We start from the raw sequence: 21,993 nt of genomic DNA, 5'->3' as shown, positions 1-21,993 counted from the left end.
TGCGCCAAAAAACAAACAAACAAACAAAAAAAAAAACACTGCTTCCTGATTACAGTTACGCAAGTCAGCTGGTTTTTAGCCTAAAAATCAACATGATCTGCTCTAAATCAAAACTTTTTTGATAAAAATCTGAACTCAAGGTTGCTTTTTCTGCATTTTTTTCAGCCAATTAATGAATGAACTTTCAAAATCTCAACTTTGGCTTTTTTTTTTTTTTTTTTTTTTTTTTAAAAAGGCAGTTAGCTGATAACTCTAATCCTGATCATTTCAGATGGAACCATCAGATCAATACCTTGGGCCTCACTGTCACTTCTGCCTTTTTCATATTTTGGAAATGAGAGAGCAGCAAAGTTCAAAGTGTCAATCCGCGGAGTGTACGATTCCCCCGCTTCGATGCTTGCAGTAGATTCACATGGTGATAAATGAAGGCATGCATTCTTGTTGGCAGATCACACCATTCAGCAGTGAGTGGAAACTTAGGACTTTTGTAGACTTGTCAGTACAAGCAGTACGGGGGCATAAAGAGGAAGGAGGCGGAAGAACAGGGGCGGGCGGAGGGGGGGGGGGGGGGAGAAAAAAAATAAAGTACCAAAAAAAATGATCTGGTCAAAAAAAAAAAAAAATAAATGCAAAAGCATACACAGCAGCTGACTGTAACGGCTTCTTTGCAAGCAGGTGTTAACGAACAACATCGACAAACCGTTTTGTTTTTTTTTTTCTTCCAAAAGACAGATTTACAGTTAAGCTCTAAAAATGTTTACAATTTTACAGTTTTCAAAAACCGGGAAAAAAAGGTGCGAGTTTGATTTGTTATACACACACACACACACACACACACAGAACAAGGAAAAGAAAAGCAATCGCAAAAAAAAAAAAAAAAAGGGGGGAGAATGAACATGTGGTTAAGGAATTAACTTCAGGGACAGCAGTACTGATGTTCAACAGCACCTTGACAGGAAGTGGGATTATACAAGGAAGCAGGCGGGTCCCGTTTGTTGTGGAAAAGGTCTAAAATCCTCTCAAACATTAAGATGGAATGTATGCTTTTCAATTTTCCTCAGTTTTTTTTTTTAGCTCCCAATTGGAAATATGCAGAATTAAATAAACCAGGGGGTCCCTTTTAGATCTGACTTGCATGTTAGAAAGGAAAAATAAAAAACGGTGAGTGTTTGATTACGCAGCAGGTAAAATGCTTTTGTTTTTTTTTTTGTTTTTTTTTAGATTTGTCAGTGTCACAATACAGCCTTGTAGGAGGACCCTTCTGTATAAACCTCAGCAGAATTGTACTGCTGTTCAAAAACACAACCCCCTCCCCCAGCTTGAATATTCTTGTTTGCCATCAAAAAAAAAAAAAAAAAAAAAAAAAAAACGAGGATTCTGTTGGCGGAGGTGGAGGAAAAACTAAGCAATCACAGTGTTTGTTGAAAATAAACGGACAGTTTAATAACCTTTTTGTTGTTTTGTTTAAAGTGGAATAAAACCAGCCATTTGCCAGTACACTAAGAAAAGCCAAAAAGAGAAGGGATGGACAACTATATAAATGCATTAACTCGCTAGAGAGAGGAGGGGAGGAAGGTGAGAGAACGTACTGAAATGTTAGGGGGGGGGAAAAAAAAGGAGGGAAGAGGAGCGAGGGAAGAACGGAACAGATGGAGGAGAATGATTAAACGAGGAGGGTAAAAACAGGGATGTGGGCTCCAAAAGACATTTAATTTAATTTTGTGGTTTTGGATAAAAACCCTCCCTGCGTGCTGTAAGACTAGACCGGCCAGGGGTTTTAGTTTGCTTGGCCTGTCTTGGAGTGCCATGAACAAGGGAGGGGGGAGGGGAGGAGGAGGAAGGGAGGGAGGAGGGATCGTAAGGGGTGATGGAGTAGTTTCTCTTTTTATTTCCCCTCCTTTTTTTTTTTTTTTCTTTAATATTTGTTTGTGAAGGTCAGGTACTATTCATGCTGTTGGTTATACAGAAGGGAGGTCGGGAGGCTGGGCTTGAAAAAGTGGGACAAGGGAATGAACGGGCTGTTTATGTGTACGAAGAGAGGAAGAAGAGAAGAAAGAGGAAGAGATAGAAGGAGGAGGAGGAGGAGGAAGAGAGTGGGGATGGGTTAACAGTGAAGTGCGCTCTAGTTCTCTCCCTCGCCGGCTTCGCCCTCGTCTCCCTGGTTTTCTGATGTCCACAGCTGCGGAGAGAGAGAGAAAAAATATCTTTTAGTCGTCATATCAGTGAAAAAAAACGTGACAATTTCATTTTAAATACAGCAGAAACAGGAAGCGCCTGAGAATTTATACCTGATAATATTCTATAAATTATTAACAAATCCCAGGAAAAGACCAATTTATTTATCTTATATCAAATATTGTCAGTTTTTCTGCGTCATAGAGCTCTGTTATCGTACAAAAACTATTAAAAACACATCAATGATCGACGTGTTTAACAGACAAACATTACTTTACGTACACCCTCTTGCTGCCGGAAATACCCACTAGAGCACCGGATATGTATTAATCCGCCGCTGACAATAGTCCCTGACAAATGCGCTGCTTCCTCCTGTTTGAGTAACGTTTGCAAACAACTACAGTGACCGGCTGTTTGAGGGAGATTATTGAGCCTTTTTAAAAATGAAATGATGTATTTTTTGAGGTGTTTTTAAAAGATTTACATCCTCAGTAGGAACCGATGGGGACTCTGCGCTGAGAAAACTCATGAGTATTGAGAGATGGACTCATGTATTGTTGGTTTTTGGTCTTTTTAAATGGTGTTTGTCGACTATAAAAATATGAAATATTACCAGCCTTATCCTAATCTTGATATATTTGAAGTGATAAAGATGTGCTTGTTTTTTTTAGCTTCTGCAGTTTAACACAAAACACACACATGCTGCGCTCCACAGTGAAGCTGCAGCGCTGCACCGTGCAAAATGTTGGGATTAGTTTCAATTTTGCACATCTATTAAAAAAAATCAAGATCATTGCATTGAAAGACTTGATGCAAAATATCTTCCAGACTTGACAGTAAAAATCCACCCACAACCTCACACGCTGCACCGTATCATCATCATCTCTGAGGCAGGTACTTTTCAGATAATCTAGCGTATTTCTGGTGCAGCCACTTTATCTTCATGTGCCTCCTCGTCTGCAGCGTTCTACATTTACCGTAATGCTTCTCAACAACCGAGAGCGATCGGATACACTGAAATAAAAATAAAAATGCAGCCACAGTCGCTCACTAACAGGCAGACATTAGAGCCGATGGAAGATGGCAGCTTAGATCCTTATCAGTCTAACTTCTCTTGTCTGGTCTGGTGGCTGCAATGCATTCTGGTCTATTTTTCTGCTACTATAGCAGTAGAGATTGGCTTTTTTACTTCCCTGTATGTCTTGGTGACTTGGTTTAACGTTATCTCACCATCATTAGGAAAACAAAATAGTTTAACTCCGTTCTCTACTCCGCAGCGTGCGGTTTGATATGTAAATACGGCAGAGTTACTCCGGCTTGTGACGTTTGTAAAAAGAAAAACATGGATACGCTGGGTACACTGGGTGTACTGGGTGTGGAACCTTCTGGTTCATTTCTGTCAACAAAACCAGTGGACATAAGATAACGTCGACAAATATTTACTACTTCATTTGTTTTGTGGCCGTTGTTAAAGCTGATAAAACGCTGAAGAAAAATGAAGTAGTTCCTGCATTAAAAACAATCCAATGCCGGAAGGGTTTATTAAATTCATACAGTACTGTTGTTGTTCAGTATCTGATGTGGGCGCAACTTTAAGATGGAAGACAGCAAATACAGATGGTATTTTTTTTTTTTTTGGTGCGTCATACTCACAGTGAGGTTGTCCCTTAGTAGCTGCATGATCAGCGTGCTGTCTTTGTAAGAGTCCTCGTTCAAGGTGTCGAGCTCGGCGATCGCCTCATCGAAAGCCTGCGGGGGAGAAACGGAGACGTTAGTCAGAGTGAATCTTTCTGACAAGTAAATACACACAGATCAGGTTTGCTTCAGTTAATGAAGTCCACTTCTATGACGTTTATATAAGAGTGACGCATGTGATCCGTAACATGCGGTTGCCTTTTTGTTCGATTGACTGGTTGTCAGGTAGTGCAATAATCCACTTTTACATTACGAGACATATGAGCTATTTCAAATTAACCATAAGCCTTGCAGTGTTGATGTCTGACAATCGTGTCCAGTAAGCGGCCGTCACATGTCTGCAGGTCTGCCAGGAGCAGGAGCTCAGCGTCTGGCGAGACACAGCTCCATCTTTACTGTCTGACTGCAGAGAGGCGGGGCCACCTGTCTGTAACCTGTATTACCGTAAAACATTCAAATTCAGAGCTCTTCCATGAATAAAACAAAAGTGTTTGCGTGTGCAACCCACCTGCTTGGCCAGAGAGCAGGCCTGCTCGGGCGAGTTGAGGATTTCGTAGTAGAAGACGGAGAAGTTGAGGGCCAGGCCCAGCCGGATGGGGTGTGTTGGCTGCATGTCCTTCTTGCTGATGTCGAAGGCCTGCTGGTAGGCCTGCTGAGAGTTCTCCACCGTGTCTGCGCGGCAAAAAAAAAAACACAACCGCGACGGTCACACTGTGATCCTCTGTGACACATCGTACACCAACAAACTGTGCACGGAGACTACGTCGCCGTTTACTGTAACCTGCAGCGGACGCTGGTCTCTGACAGCAGGAACCAACAACTTGACAACTAAGAGTCTACAGCTGAGCTTGGAGCTATGTGAGGCTACTTGGACGCAGCAGTGCTTTGGGCTAAATGCTAACAACAGCATGCTAACACTTTCAAATGTTTTTTTTTTTTTGCAGTAGAGCTGCAACAATGAGTCGATTATCAAAAATTGAATCAGCAATTATTTGGATAATCAAATAATCCTTTGATTTATTTTATTAAAGCAAAAATGCCACAACTTCTGAAGTGTGAGGATATGAAACTTTTCTGCATTATACACGACAGAAAACTGAATATCTGGACTTTGGACATTTGAAGACGTCATCTCTGGTCACCTGATGCTTCAATGTGTCCTCTAACCCTCCTCTTTCACTCTCTGACATCACTCTGATTCTCATGGTATTTTTGAGTATTGTCTACCGCCGGTGACGGTTGGTTCAGGCTGTGATATCAGTGGATCACTAATTAACAGGAGCTTCTAGCTCTTCTTAGAGCAATAAAACAGACTCTTTACTGCGAGCAATAAAAAAAAGCGAGTTCTGTTTAATACAAAAGGAATATTTACTCTGAGCAACACAAAGTGACTTTTGTTTGAGCAATAAAAAGACACTGTGGTTGGGCTTTGATAAGCCGAGTGGCACACTGAGTGGTCTACCTTTTAACTGGGTTCAAGCCCCCCCATGAGTCAATAAACATCATCCTGTCCTGTCCTTTAGCAGTAATTCAACTCAACTTGAACACATCAATATACTGATAAATACTGTATCTATATCTACCTGCTCCTCCTTTAAAAAAAAACACCTTGCTTCTTTACCCGATCACAACGATTAGACGTTTTGGAGAGACTCAAACTCAGACACTCACCCTTCTTTGAGTCCCCAGAAGCCACCTCTGACAGGTATCTGAAGTAGTCTCCTTTCATTTTGAGGTAGAACACCTTGCTCTCCGCCTGAGATGCATTGGGAATGAGGAATTTGTCGAGCAGATTCTGAAACAGACAGAAGACCAGAAGAGGGTTTATGAACCGAAAACGTGAAACAGGGACAGCAGATTCTGTATTTATACCAGAGGACCACACAAAGAAACCTGTCAGCGGACGAGTAAATTCACAACTCCACTACAGATGGTTACTGTAAGCGGGCCTGTGTTAAACAATGCAGGGTGGGGAGGTGGGGGGGGGGCTGCGCTGGCGGAGACGTGTTGCTTCATGTAGCGGCGAGACGTGAAATACGATCCAGGAAATTCAGTGTGAGTAACAGATCGGTGAATCTGAAGGCTTATTAGACACCAAAACGCTGCACAATGAACCTGAGATCAACCTTCATACCTGTACTGTACGCTGTAAGTCCACTTATACATGAGCAGTATATAAACTAATAAATGCTTTATCACACACTATAATATAAGCAGATAAGGACGTTTTGAAGTCGTGTTTGTCGGCAATTCTAAATGCTTTGAAGACACATTTTATATTCCTACAACTGTGTCATGCATTGTCTGTTTATACGCCAGCCTTCACTGATGAGTGATGTATTTAGATTGTAATTTAGAAAAAGAAAAAAAGACAATCTATAATATTTTGCCTCCTTTTTGTCAATGAAAATAGAGAGATTTAGGTAATTTTTTTTAATATTTTTAAACCAAACTTGTGTCCAACGCATTGCCAAACACCACCGACTAAAGAGCAACAACCAAAACCTAAAGAGGTTATTCTTGTTTGAGTACATGCTTCCTGAGATCCCGCCCTTTCCAGCAAATTTTTAAAAATGCAACAGAAGAGTGGAGAGCAGGAAGAGGCGTGGCACCGAGGCCTCCTTGTGAGTGACGACCTGGAGGGCGTGGCTACACCGTGGACGGACCGTAATCACTCAGTATAACTAGCATAGTCAGTGCTACGTACGCGTGCAAGCACTGGAAGTCAGAGCCGAGCAGTCGTGAGTAGCTAACGATGAGCTGTCAGATTCATAGTCGTGCGGTTCAGAGAAGTTAGCGGAGGAGTTCAGGGTGTATCATAGCGATCGGCGTCTCTTGTAACAGTCACTAGCCGAGCTGATTTAGCTTCAAACCGGAGGCCTCCGACCACAGTTCAGCAGTTCAAACGAGGCAACGAAAAGCCTCATGATGAAAGGAAAACAGCTGTAACTCGATGATCAAAATCTGATCTGGCTCAGTGTGAAATTTTAGATCATGATCTTATGAAGTCGCCAGCCTGGCTTTCATCATTCTGCTTTTATACTGGGACTAAAACACTGTCACATCCTTTCAATTAGACCCAAACTGTTAAATTACTGCTAATTGCTCATGAGTAGTATCATCTTTCACCGTTGTGTCAGCGCATGAATAAAATAAAATAAATGCTGATTTATGACAGTTTGCCGCCGTTCGCTGTATAAATAGAGCCGACAGAAATAAAGAGTTCTTACAGTTAACATACCCTCGCTGCCCTCGCCCAGCTGATTAACGTGTGTTCTTCATGAAAAGTAAAAAAACGAGTCGAGTTTGCCGGTGGGGTGTCACTAACTCACAGCGTGTGTGTGTCATTCTTGTTCCTACCACCGCCGCCGCCGCTGTCCTCATCTGATCGCTTTTACCCAGATCATGTGATCAGGGCTGATTTACCCCCGGAGCATCTCCTCACTGAGACCGGCTTTGTTTCAGTGATTACATTTAGACCTTTTAACCACTGAGAAGTCTGTTTTTAATCTGGTGACTCCAGTAACCTGGCCTGGGAATATGTCATGTAGACACACTGGGCCAGGCTGGAATCACCGGATTAAGATTAAGTGCAAATTCATCAACTGTAAATGAACTCTTACAGTGTGGCTGACCAACAGAGCAGCAGATTATTGGTGAAAAAAAAGCTGCTTATGTGCTTGTTTCACCTTGTGTCACTAGACAGCTGGAGAAATGATTGTTTTAAAACACTGCGGGAAAAAAGGAAAAGTGATCTCCCCTAAAAGAAAACAACTACAATAAACTGTTTCTACAACCTATTACTATTTGTTATTAAGATTAAATACAAGACTGTGAAAACCTGTGATTGGTGTTTTTACTATGTTAATCAAACTGATAATATACTCAACCTTACCTGAAGGTAAAGGTAAAAAGTAAAAAATTAGGGAAAAGGCAGAAAAATAATCACAATTTTATGTTAAAAAAATGTTTTTCCCTCCTTGCTTTGTTATTTTGTGCCCCCCCCCCCCCTCCCCCCAGATTTAATTTGTGACCCTTACAAGGGTCACGACCCCCAGGTTAGAAACCACTGTATTAGATAGATCACTGTAGATGTTGTAAATCAATGTGCAAGACTGACTTGTGCCAATATTGGAATTTTATAATTTTTGCATTGATGCAATGAAATAATTTGTGTTTAATTTACAGGATTAGACAAAAAAAAATCCATTTTCATTTAGTTCAGTTTTTCCATTGAATTTCCATTAAATGTACCATATTAGGATATACGTCACAAGATAAAATTATAAACACTTCTTGAGAATTTTAAGAATCATCCGCTCCTATTTGCCACCCACACCTGACCAAATTTATCTTGTGACTAACAAGGAAATAACTAAAATTGTCAAACTGATTCAATGTCTCTATTTCTTCTACTTTTATAGTGTCCACATAGCCAGCAGTCAGAAGTCTGCAGTGGCTAACAACCGCTCTCGCTGCTGCTGCTCGCTGCTGCTCACTGCCAGGTTGTGGCATGTTCTAGCAGTTTCGCACCCATCCTGGTTGCCATAATATCCAGTTTGTAGTCGACCTAATCCAGCCAATGGCAGGTCAGTTAACTATGACAGGCATTATGAAATCAGACTACTTTCTATGACAGCACCTCAATTTGACTGCTGTAATTTTCAGCTGTATGATGAAACTCTTTGTGCATAACAGAGAAAAACATCTATAAATGGTTTCTCCCTCATTGTAATGCAGAACAAATATAACACATATTGGGGGGGGGGGGGGGGGGGGGAACCCAGTCTGATCAATTGGTAAGCTCTTCTAGGTCAAGGTCGCTGACATTTTTTTGTGCCGTGGATGCATCATCGGAGCTTTTTTCGCTCTCCGAGCTTCCTGCTGCTTTAAGGACAGCATGTCTCCACCCGTCCGTCCTTCCCTCCCTTCATTCCTACAGCACCACATCACTGCAGAGGCTTCCAGTTTGACCTTGAAGATATTATTAGAAGTCTGCTCAGGCGCTACAAATTTGAGTCTGGTCTGACCTTGAGGAATTTCTGATCTAACCTAGTCAGGACCTGGCAGTGTTTGGAGGGGGGGGGGGGGCTGTTTGAGGCTGTTTGAGGCTGAAATCATATTCAAGGCCTGAAATGTTTATTATGTTTGTTTTTTTTCTAAAGCATCTTTGAGCAGCTGAGTGAAACTGGTTCTAGCTCCAGTCTTTGAGGTCTCACTAGGTTCAGGCACAATTACTGAGCTTTACTTAAGCTGCATCCATTGTTCGGCTGACCATAACTAACAGGTGAGGGTTCGGTATTTTTGGATCGCTTGAGATTGAATTTACATCACAGAACAATCAAACTGACCACCATCTCTTTCCTGCTTCTCAACAACAAGTCACTGCATTTCTCCTCATTGTACTTCCCTTTCTACCAGAAGCTACAGCTGTAACAGCACGTCTGCAGTGTTAAAGCAGCACATGAAAGACCATCAATGTCCACGCTGGACACCAGACACACACCCTAACACACAATCTTATCCTAGGCTTTGTAAATCATCATCATCATTTCATCCTTTGTTGTGACATTTACGAAACTGTCAAATTATCTTGTTTATATCAAAAAAGTAACCTACCTAGAACAGACACTTGCTTGGATTTAATTGGCCGATGCAGTGTGGTGCCGGATGACATCACGCTGACTCTCATACACCAAAACTAACAGAAAGAGACCGTATGACAGCAGCGCCGTATCAAAAAAAAAAAAAAAAAAATCACAGCTTCCTCTTTTCAATGTGATTCTCCAGCAGAATGTTTGAACCTAGCTCGACATCATCTGGCAACACGCTTCGTCGACCAATCAAATGCAGGCACATTCCAGGTACTTTTTGCGATATCAGTGTTTACATCAAAACCGGCGCGACGCAAAACTAATATTTTGTTTCTGTAATAACTTTGCACAGCTGTAACATCCTGTCTCATGTTGTTATATACACCGCCGCTCGGCAGTGTTTTGTCATCTAATTAGCCTTCAAACTCACAGATGTTTTACTCAAACATGAAATCCTGGATCATATTTCATCATCTCGCCCGTACCTGTATCAACACACCCGCACCGATGCGACGCTGTGTGTGTGTGTGTGTGTGTGTTTTTTTTTAATGCGTCGCTATTTTCGGTTTGCACACCTGCTCAGGCCCCAGCTGACAGAGACCGCTTCAAAAACAAGAATAAGAAATGTCGGGTTTGTAAAATATAAACATTTACAAACACCTCATGTCTTCAATACATTTCTGAATCTACAACCACACAGTTCATATCCCCCCCCCCCCCCCCCCCCCCCCCCACCTCCCCCCACCTCTCCACACAGTATCACATGACTTGCGTCGCCTTTCCAGTCGAGCGCCGAGTAAATACAAAAGAATAAAAGCAAAGACGTGGTAGCGAGGAGGAAAAACCGAGAGGAAAATTAAAGCTTTGTTTGATGAATCTTTCAACAGCTTCTAGTGTCGCTGCTAGCGACATTATTACCGTCTCCACGAGTAACACCATGTGACTGTTATTCTTTCCTCAGCCAGGAGGGATCGGCTCCACTGTGCTTTCTTCCATCTTTTTCTCCCCCCCCCCCCCCCCACCCCCTTATACCTTCTGTCCCCTTCCTCCCGCTCAACATCACAACCCATCTTGTGCTTTCTCTCTCTCTCTCTCCCTCCCTCCTCCCTCTCTCTCCATCTTCACACCCCCACTCATCTGCGCCTGCCCTTTCCCCATCTCTCCCCTCTCTCTCTCTCTCTCTCTGTACCAGCACGTCGTGGCAGATTTCTTGGAGTTCGGACTCGATCTTCACACGGTAATCGCGAGCCATCTGCTGTTTCTTCTCGTTCCCCTCCGTCTTCTGCTCGATGCTGGAGATGACGCGCCAGGATGAACGACGGGCCCCCACCTAAAGGCGACAACAACAACCAAAAAACTGACATTAAAAAAAAAAAACAATATGACATGACTAAATAAACACAGCTGAATTGATAAACACTTAGTGATAAGAGTAAACATGAGTTTGGACAATGTTATTTTACTGCATATGTTTTAAATGAGCAACAGGATGATTTTCAGACAGTTTAACAAAACTAATTAAGTATTTGAAGGAAATATGGCCGTTTCCTTGTCTTTATAATGACATAAAAAACCTGATATTGCTAAAATGTTAACAATTATATAATGAAAAGCTAATATTTAAATATACAACAAAAATATATATAAGATACAGTAAGTGTTGCTTATGGAGTTCCCTATTTCCTACCTAAACATACCAACAGAGTGATGATACTATTCTCCTGGATGCAGCTGGTATTGAAAGATGAAACAAAAAAAAAAAAGTACTGAGTGGTACTCAAAGCTGGCAAGCTTTATAAAAAAAAAAAAAAAAAAAAAAAAAAAAAAATCAACTAAACCTCAATAATAAACAGAGCAGCAGTGCTGAGAACCTGAGGCTGTTCTTACATAATTTGTGCTTCAAAGTTAAGAGTATAAAATCTTCATGAAAAACAAAAAGCACAGCAAATCACGGCAGCCAGTCACAGGCTACGTATTATATAAGGCAGCTTTTCCCTCGGACCGAATGCAAACATTTTAACGTTGACTGTAAACGCTATAAATATACAACAGCAGGGGTAAGCAGATTGTTATCTGTGCATCCTGTAATAGCGCTAATACTGAGGAGTACGGTACAACTCCTGCCTATATAAATGGCATTTTAGTAAGTGATGAGCCGAGATAGGATAAGCTACACAGTGTGCAGTCCGGCGCTGCAGCCTGCACATGATGTCCTGTCCTGTCCCCCCCCACCCCCACCCCCACCCCCCCCAAGTCCCTACAGTACAGGTTTCCTTAGAAAAAATTTGGCAGTCATTCGAGAAAGCACAGAGGCCATAACTTGGGAGACATATTCCTTGCTACCATGGGAGTAAAAAATCATCTTGAAATGCGCCACAGCCGTTTATTATGTGAATAACATTTGGCGATACCAGGCTGTGATAATACTTATAGTAGGAGCTGAAAAATGGATCACCATATCAGTTTAATTCTATGGAGCGCCACAGAATGAACATTTCACATGACTCTGACCACCGGAGGGCTTTTTTTTCTGTCTGTTTTTTAGGTCAATAGTTAATTTCCCAGAAAGACGTTTGTTTTGACAACAAGCAGCTCAGACAGAGAGATCTCCCAACGTACTTCGAACTTCAGTTTCTCTGAATTTCCTACAGAAATTAGGGGAAAAGGCGAACTGCCCTTTGCTCCAGTGTTTGGTCATTAAGTCGTAGTAAAGGATTGTAAAGCATGAAGGAGTTCCTGTGAATCTGCTTCTGTTTGTTTTAGTTTGTGTTTCAATAGACCTCATTTGCATTCATGCTGCCTCTTTTTGTTTACCTGTAAAGCAGAGTAATTCAACCATTGATTTAAAAAGTCTAACTTAAAAAGTCATTGTCTATTTTCAGTCAAACTATCAAGAGCTCTACGTTGTGACTCGAACCAAATCTGTGGCGTTCTGCCCTGATCCGTCCCTGTAGGAGGGGGAAATATTTGAGCCGTTAGACGGATGCCATACCACGTTCTTGTAGGCGACAGAGAGCAGGTTGCGCTCCTCGTTGCTGAGCTCCAGGCCCTGCTCTGTCACGGCCTTCATGGCAGCCGCCATGTCGTCGTAGCGCTCGGCCTGCTCTGCCAGCTTGGCTTTCTGCACCAGATCGTTCTTATCCATCTTAAGGCTGCAGGGAGGAGAACAGAAAAAAAAAAAAAACAAGAGTTGAGTGTTTGGACTTGAGCATAGACGGGTAATATTGGTGTGCGAGATATTATGTAAAGCATGGTGGAGAGCGGGACAGAGTGACAAATATTGAGGGGAGGGTGTCTCATTAAGATAATAAAATTAAACCTCGGTTTATGTAACCTTCTCAGATAAGTCATTGCCTTTAATTAAATCCTTAAAAATATCACAACGCATCATCCGCACTCAAGTTGTGTTTGGTATCAATTCAACATTGTGACCTTTTATTCCATCTGCTGGGCTTCTGAGTGACTTTTTAAAAAGGAGAAACATATAATCAAACCAGGGGCAGTGATTTGGAAAAGAAAAAGCAAAGAGGTATTGATTGAATCCCTATATCACAATAAATTATAACAGCAAAGAAATAACAGCACTTTAACAAAAAGGTCAAAAACCCTTTCGATTCCAATAAAATGGCTGCTTGCAGTTATTTCAGCCCCGAGGGCTTTCTGCTCTCCAGATGAATCTGTAGGTCTAAGTAGGCCACAGCCTCGCCTCCATCTCCTCTATATCCTCTATATCTACATCACACTAGAAACTCTCCGCCGTGCACTTTAACCGTGTCCACATTTGCATGTTTAATTCATTTGAACATGTAAATCTCTACATTTAAGTAAGTTGATACATCTGAAACCGTCTTCAGCTTCACATCTGCATACTAACGACTTTGACAACTTTCCAGTTTGGATACTGGTGACCACCGTTAACCCATAAGAGGGAAATTCAACCACAACCTTGTTGTATTCAAGTATCTTTGAGGCCTACCTAACATTTAACCTCCGTGCAGAAGGAGGTGATGAGGATGGGGTTTCCTTACAGCGGCAAAATAGTTTTATGATACACAGCACGACAAGGAGGTATTACGATTTTATGGATTCAAGCTCCAGCTCTCTTTTTCCTGTATCAATTACATCTGGGTTTCCAACCAAAGGTTTTTATGTATTTGAATTTTCAGGGTATTTTAGTAACTGAGTTTAGATTTAAATAGAAATGTTCCAATGAATTGTGTCTCCAATCTGATCAGAATAATTTACTGGAAAGTCTTGATCTAATGAATAAATGTCACAGTTACTTTAAACTTCATCGTTTTATAATTAAATCACTGCAGATGTGATTAGATTTCATATTTTTATTGATTCCATAAGTATTCAACGCCTTCAAATTAACATTTAGTAATAGCACCTTTAGCAGTTATTACAGTATCTGAGGCCGCAACTAATGATTATTTTCATTATGTCGTTTCATCTCCTGATTATTTTCTTGATTTATTGATTGTTTTGTCTATAAAATAGTGAAAAATGTATTAATAAACATTATAATTTCCAAGTTTGTCTGTAAACGTCTTATTTTGTCTGAACAGTAGTCCAAAACCCAACAATACTCAATTTACATTAATGTATGACACTGAAAAGTAAAAAAAAATCAACACATTTGAGAAGCTAAAAGCAGTTATTTTGATTATCAAAATAGCTGCTAATTGATTTTCTGTTGATTGACCAACTGATTAATCGACTAATCGTTGCAGCTCTATTGGACACTGCAATTCTTTCCATTATTCTTCTTTGCAACACTGCTGTAAGCTCTGCCATGTTTCATGTGGACTTTGGGTGAACAGCGATTGTCAAGTCCTGCCATAAATTCTTGACTGGACTGAGGTATAACACAACCACTCCAGGACATTCATATTTGGTTTAAACCATTACTGTGTGGATTTGGCTTTTTGTTTGAGTTGTTCCCTCGCTGGAAAATAAATACCCTAACTCACAGTTCTCTAAACGACTTTTATTCTGGGAATTCTGAATTACTGAATTCATTGTTATGCAGCATTCCCACTTCATGCCACAACCAGGCTTCATGATGATGGGCGATGCTTGGCATTTTATCGTCAGTCCGTAGACTCTTCTTCATCTCTATCTGAGCTGCCGTAGTCCCCCTGGTGGCCTCCTTCACTAGTGTTCTGCTCACATGGACGGTGAGAAGCATTCTGAGGGCAGCTGTGCTATATGTTTTCCAACTGTTTTTTGTGATAATTGATCTAATTGATATTTGGGGCCTTGGAGAATTTTATGCATCTATCCCTTGATTAATTCTTCCAATAACTCGTTTCTTTGTGTTCATGATGTAGGCTGGGGTTGGATACAGGTATATTTGACATAAAAGTAGGACTGGTATTGTATATTTAATTCAATTTGCCATTTTCAGACAGTTATAGGTTTTTTTTTTAAACTTATATTCTATAAGACCACTAGATGGCACTGAGGCATCCGTAGTAACTAACACGCCTACCCGCTGAGTGGTGGTGTGTTACACATTACTAAGTACTTATGACGTTGAGAAATGGTTGTTCCAATGTTGCTTTGATGTTATCTTCCATTCAATTCATAGTGTCAGATCAGCGTGCAGAATTATATTCATCGCTTTGTAAATTTCATTGTTGTGATCTACTGGTTATTATTGATAGATCAATCATTGGCCTTAGGTTTAACTAAACTCACACTAGGGTTGGAGAATATGACTATATGTACTGAGACAATAGAAATTTGTCAGCCACGTGTGATTTTGCGATACTGTTTATTAGGGGTGTGGAACAGTTCTGAAACCGAGACCGAAACCATTACACAAACATCCACCGTATCGAAACGCGTTTCCGTCTTCTATTTCAAGCCAAGCAACTCATAACCCCTGCTAGTGCAATATGCACTAGCAGAATTTTACCTATTTGATCTGATAACATTTGGAAAGTCTAGAAGAGCGGCACGATTAAATGATTTTATCCTCATTCAGGTTACCGGAGGGCTGACTGGAAGTTAGCTGCCTCGGCCAGCAGCAGTCTCTGGTGCTGATTATCGTAATTACCGCTAATGAAGTACCAAAAAATTAACAGAGCAAAAGGAAGCATATCAGAAAACAAGGAGGTTTCGTACTAAAATATGAGCAAATATCATATCTTATTAAACAGAGGGAATTAGAAATAAAGGCCTCTGTGTAAGCCTGCTTCCAATAAAGGCCTGGTACCGTCTGCAGTTGAGGTAAATAAAAGGCCCCAGCCACTATTAAGAGGAAATACAGTAATTATGTTTACTTAGTTAATCAATGTGAAGTTAATTTATAAAGTTAATCTACATCCATAGTGTTCTTTGGTGTTCTTGATATTTCAAATTGTAGTTGATTTAATAAAACCCAGAAATTTTCCCTGTTTTTCCTTATTCACCCCTCCGAAAACCAAATGAACCAAACTGTGGCTCAAACTCGGGTCTGGACCGAACTATGGATTTGAAGAATCGTTTCACTACTACTGTTTATACCATGGTAACACTTCAATATGTCTGATTGTATTGGGCCATCATGTGCAGTACTGGAAATCAATGAGCAGGCCAATGTCACACCTTGAAATAATAAATAATCCCCATTATACTTTGACTTATACTTTAATTTGTACATAAATTAAGTACATTTGCCCCCCATGATCAATGCTGGGAACGTTACATCAAGTGTAATTCCATATTAGAAAATAAAACATGAAAAAAAAAGCCCAAGGGTTTGAATACTTTTTATAGGCACCATATTAAAACAGCGCTAATGTATTTTGACCAAACAGTATCACTATACTCAAAATGGTATAGCTATAGGCCATCTATCCTCATAAAAATATTTAACTACAATTATATATTTTCATTTTGATACATTGTCCTTTATGTGTGTGATAAAGATCTTGTCTTTCAGTAATACATCCATTATTATATATGGCTTCTGTTCTTAAATTTTTTTTAACCACTGCCATTTGTATATTTCCTATAACCTCTGTAACCTTTTTATCTTAATGTTACTAACTTAATTGATATCTAAGCTACTTTAAGTTGAACTGTCAGCTTTTCTCCTTTAAAATCTGACTGATAAGACTATTCAGATTGATCGATCACATAATATGAGGGTAGTGACATAAAATCTGTACTGTGAAAACTATACATTTTCTTTATGGGAGCTTGAGAAAAAGTTGTTAAAAAAACCATTAAGATTTCTTTAAAAAGGATTTCACCAAACAATACCATATGTATTTGATAATTAATCGTTTTGAGAATTTTTTTAAGAAAAAAAATCTTTTCTGGTTTCTTTAGTCTTCAGTAACAGTAAACGCAATATCTTGTGGACTGCTGTGAACAACACAAGACATTTGAAGACGTCACCTTGGGGCTCTGGGAACCAGTGATCGACATTTTCTGACATTTTTGGACCAAACAACTAATTGATTAAATCAAGAAAATCAATAGATTGATCAATACTGAAAATAACTGTTAGTCGCAGCCCTAAACATTTCTCAATGCTTCAATAATAAAAAAATGCCACAGATTATTACTAGTGTTAGTACTGAGTGTCACCTACACTTCTCAATGTTAGTTATGCTAATTATTTTAATATTGGACTACTCTATGTTGGAATGTCAAGCAACAGCATGACCGCAGATGTAAATGAAAACATGAGGGGACAAATTTAAAAAAAAAACTCATTCTCAGATTAGCTAAATTGTGATGCTGCTGACACTCTTATGCACTTCCTATGGTCTGCAGAGTATTTAATAGCCTCTCAGCTGGGAGCGCACCAACAGCACATTTTCAGTGCTGATTCAAGGGATGGATCGAGAAATCAATTATCTGCTGATATTGAGTGCAGTTCCATTAGTTTACCAAAAAACAAAATGGTAAAACCATTAGCGTATAGGGTCATTATAAATTCACGTACCCATTTCCTCTGTTATCAGGACACTCATTGAGAAAAAAACCTGAGATTGATCTAAATTCACCAGTGTTGTGTTGTGGTTGACATGAGGGAAATGTGTTTGTTTCATATTGATCGAAAGCTCAACATTTACATCACTTGCTCAGCTTCACCTTTTTAATCATATTACATTACTCACACACACCCATACTTAAATTAAAACTTGTGAAAATACAATTATAATGATGATTATGGGAAATGTGTTTTTTTTTTCATGGGTTTTCAAACTGACAGACTATTTTATGCAAATTTAGAGACCAAACTATTTATAAAGTTAATCAATAATGAAAATAATCGTTAGTCTCAGCCCTAAAACACAGACGGTTTCTGTTCTTTTATCTGTGAGGGCTGAGGGGTTTTATCTGTCAGCGGCACCTTTCAAATCACACGTTTCATCATATTAGGACATTGTAAAGTATAGGTATGGCGGGATTAACACGCCCTTGCCGAAATGCACCTGATGTGTCTTACATTTAAAAAAGGGTATTTACTACACTCTTTCCAGAATGATAATCATACATGACAATAGACAAGATAGTGGAAACACATAGCCCATGAAAGGGCAGTTATACTTAATGATTCTGAAAACGGTGTCTTTAGCTTTATGGATTTTATTACTCCGATACAATAAAATTAAATGGGCTAAGCAGTATTTTTTACAATTAATTTGATAGGCCATTAAATACGCACAGATGGGAACATATGGGAACACATACAGTGTAAATACCAGGTTAACAGTGAGGTTTACAGTTAACGCGAATAGAAAGTGAGTCCTTACATGTGGCATTCACACATTGCTGTCATTTCGACAATCGTGTTATGCCTTCCTAGGCTAACATGTTTCAATTTAGCATCCTCAAGCTACCATTTAGCATCGAGTAAAACGTCGCTTATCATGGTTGCAGGCGCATTAATGAAGCGTTGGTTAACGACCCACACATCGATTAAAATCTGTCCAACTTGGCCTCTTCGATCAGCTACAATCATTTGGCTCGCCACCAACACACTCAACAGTAGCAGTGCTATTACTCAACCACCTAGCTGACTATTAAGGTTAACAGGCTTATTATGCGCACCGAAAATGAGGAACACCGTGTTCAACGGCAGACCGAGAAACAACGAACAGCTTAAAAACTAAAAAATTCAAAAAGCAAACGATATAACGCTTAAAACAGCCCTCCAGGCCAAGACTATGAAACATAGGTTGCTTAGTCGGCCTGCTAGCAGCTACGCCCTCCTTGTCGCATCCCCCTGCGGAATTTTAAGATGGAGAGACAGATTACCGCCTAGCTAGCATGCTAACCTCACGTCACAGCACGGCCGTTGGCTGCAACCGTTAGCTTAGCTGCTAACGGGACCTGACCCAGTTCAATCTGGATTGGAGATACAATATAAGCCGACACCGACACACTGTACGCTGAAATAGCTATTACAAAGGGGGGTTAAATATGATGTCTGTTCCGTCTCCTAACAGTTATATGAAATCGAAAGAAAAAAACCCTTTTTAAAAAGTGAAATCGCCTTTGAGGGGGAAACTCCCGGGAAACAGGGAGGGTGTGTTAGCTTCCATGTCGTCTCACTACGCCATGACGGAGCTCGGCTAAAGACATCACACTAAACACATAATCGAAAATCACGCTGCTTTGTCTGGTGTCTATTCTGCATCTAATGAAGCCAGATATGTCGGGTGTGTGGTTAATAGCTTTACGTTATCATCCGTGCCCGTGTAACGTACGCTAGCACTGAATGCTAAAATGTCTCGGGGCTGCTTTCACGACGGCCGCGGCTGCTAAGCTGTCAAAATGGCCAAACTCGGGTACTGCTTCTCCCTCCCTCCCCTACACACACATACACACACACATACACACACACGGGCTCCGGCGCACCGCGCGTGGCATCGACCGAAATCTGGGCCTTCAAAAAAAAAGAGCGACCTGTAAAAAACTCGACAGCACAAAGAACACGGGCGACCTCACGCCAGGTGTTTTGTGGGGTATTTCTCGCTATTTTGGCCGCAAGTCCCGGCCTAAATCCTCGCACCGAGCCCCAAACCACAATAGGCACCTTCCGCCGCAGAGGCAGGGAATGGGGCCACTGCTGGGGCTGATCTTACCCCCGAAAGACTCTCCTTAACCTTTATATAAGACAATAATCGAGTGATATGCAGGTAAACTCACATTTAGAGCGTACTAGGAATCCCGATTTTATTCTCTGAACGATGGGAGTTTATCAAGCCGTCCTCCGCTCGCTGCTCAGGGTATTCAGGGCAGTACCACTTCCGCCTGCTCTGACACTTCCGCTTCCTCTAAACCCCACCCCTCCCCCCGCCAGTATCCATAGCGACTGCGCCAGGGGGTTTCCTAAGCATCTTGCGAGGGGCTTTGACGTCAGGAGGACCATGGCAACCGCTACAGGATGACGTGCGCTCGGTCTCCGTGGCAACTGTCTCCATGAGTCCGCTGCTGTCGTATCTGAGTTCACCATCGTGTCAGCTGACACAGCTTCGTGTGGGTTACACTGATTTTTTCTTTTTTTTTAATACTTTATATGAAGCAGGTTTCTCCCACGACACCACCTACACAACCACTGCAAACCCTGAAACTGCTATCCCATCAACAGGCCTCATCTGATCTATCATTATTTCATCTTCACCATAGATTTTATTATTTTTCTAATTGAATTTGATTTTTCAAATCATTAAAAAAGACATGAGAAGATGTAAGCTATGTCTAAAATCTCCCTTTTGTTCACTCATTTGCTGTTCCTTATGTAATGACAGGGTTAACTGCTAATTTGGAGCATAAAAAACAGCTTTTCACATTTAGACTGCAGCTAACTGATCAACCTGTCAACATAAACATTTGGCCTATTTATTTATTTTTTGATAACAGAGTGTTCAATAGGTCCCCTAAACCCCTACGATCTGCAATGACCCCCACATAATCTGAGTTTGAGACCCTTTCTCTATAATAGGGCTGCAACTCACAATTATTTTCATTATCTGTTGATTAGTTTCTCGATTAATCAATTAGTTGTTTGGTCCAGAAAATGGGGAAAAATGTGGATCGCTGTTTTCCAAAAGGTGACGTCCTCCAATGTCTTGTTTTGTCCCAACTAACAGTCCACAACCCAAAGATATTCAGTTTACAGTCATCAAAGAAAATATTTACATTTGAGATGCTAGAATCAGAGACATTTTGGACATTAAAAAAAATACTCAAAACAATGAATCAATCATCAAAACAGTTGGTGATGAATTTAATAGTTCAGAACGAATCAATTAATCATGGAAGCTCTACTCTATAATGCTCAATATATTGAGATTTTGAACACTTGTGAATCGTCGATATTTTACGTCATCACAGACAACTAGACACACCAATCATTTTTGCATTAATCAAATTCAATGCTTTTCATGTTGGCTTGTTGGTAAAAGGTAGCGTACAGGCTGTGGAAACAATTTCATGTAGGAGAGCCTATAGTGGCTTGCAAAAAACGTGAAAAGCCCTCTCTAGAGACAGTATTTGATTTGTCCGGTCTGGACTACTGTAGCAACATGGCGGTGTAAAATGGTGGGCTGGAAGAAGACCCGCTCCCTATGTAGCCATAAAGGGCTCATTGTAAGGTAACGAAAACACAACGATTCTTATTTTCATGGGATTATACACTAATTAAAACATGCTTATGAATATTATATTCCATTTCTGCCAAGATGCCGTTCCGCTAGATGCCACTAAATTCTACACACTGCGCCTTTAAATGCCTTGAATTAGGTGACTATTTAAAAAAATATCAAAGAGTGGACATTAAACAGAAAGAGACAGAAAAATAGAATGCTTCTGAGTTTATAAATAATGAAAAAAGTGTGTTTGTGGAATATTGTATGTTTCCATCAACTGATTAAATGACTTGCATTTCCCATCTTGAACTGCAGAGTCCTCTATCCTTTCAGACAAGACACGCTTTATCCAAACAAGAAGGCAAAAATGAATGAAAAATCTGTTTTGTAATTTGGGTGAGGACTTTTTATGAATTTCTCATGGTGAAACTGTATGTAGTCAGCCTGTCAAGCAACCGGTAGATTCATTAATTCATCAATTGGTAATCAATCAAAACATCTACAAACCAGTATAAATATTGTAAACAAATTTATTCATTAATGCTTCACCAAACATTGAGTTAATCAAGAAAAGCAAGACACTCAACCAGTGTCAGGAGGTTGTGTGAGTAAAAGTCGGGTGCAACAACAGACCAGTGAGCAAGCAACCAGGAAATTATTAACCAATCAAATCACTCAGTGCTGTCAGAGGTTACTGATTGAAAGCTGAATGTCTCAGTGTAATTTGAATGTAACTGAACTGTGACTGATCGATTTCCTGCTTAAAAGCTGTGTTTTTTTTGTTCTTGCTGTGCTCAGTGTGTGTGTGTGTGTGTGTGTGTGTGTGTGTGTGTGTGTGTGTGTGTGTGTGTGTGTGAGTGTGTGTGTGAGTGTGTGTGTGTGTGTGTGTATGTATATATATAGACTGTATATAGGCCACTGGATAT

At 40.4% G+C, this 21,993-nt stretch overlaps 1 protein-coding gene across 1 annotated transcript; it reads right to left on the bottom strand.

Moving 5' to 3' along the window:
* Nucleotides 1-1,417: 1,417 nt before the first annotated feature.
* ywhaba (tyrosine 3-monooxygenase/tryptophan 5-monooxygenase activation protein, beta polypeptide a) lies at nt 1,418-19,759 on the bottom strand. Its single transcript, XM_044348329.1, has 7 exons — nt 19,626-19,759; nt 12,457-12,616; nt 10,654-10,794; nt 5,542-5,665; nt 4,379-4,542; nt 3,829-3,924; nt 1,418-2,179 (listed from the first exon to the last, which is right to left on the bottom strand). Exons 2-7 carry the CDS (start codon nt 12,607-12,609, stop codon nt 2,123-2,125), a joined length of 735 nt encoding a protein of 244 aa, XP_044204264.1. The 5' UTR covers nt 12,610-12,616; nt 19,626-19,759; the 3' UTR covers nt 1,418-2,122.
* Between the last annotated feature and the right edge of the window lie 2,234 nt (nt 19,760-21,993).

This window comes from Thunnus albacares, chromosome 4, assembly GCF_914725855.1.
Source record: "Thunnus albacares chromosome 4, fThuAlb1.1, whole genome shotgun sequence".
In the NCBI taxonomy this organism is placed as follows: Eukaryota; Metazoa; Chordata; class Actinopteri; order Scombriformes; family Scombridae; genus Thunnus; species Thunnus albacares.
The sequence above is the reverse complement of the archived record's forward strand: the minus strand, read 5'-3'. Positions and strand labels throughout refer to the sequence as shown.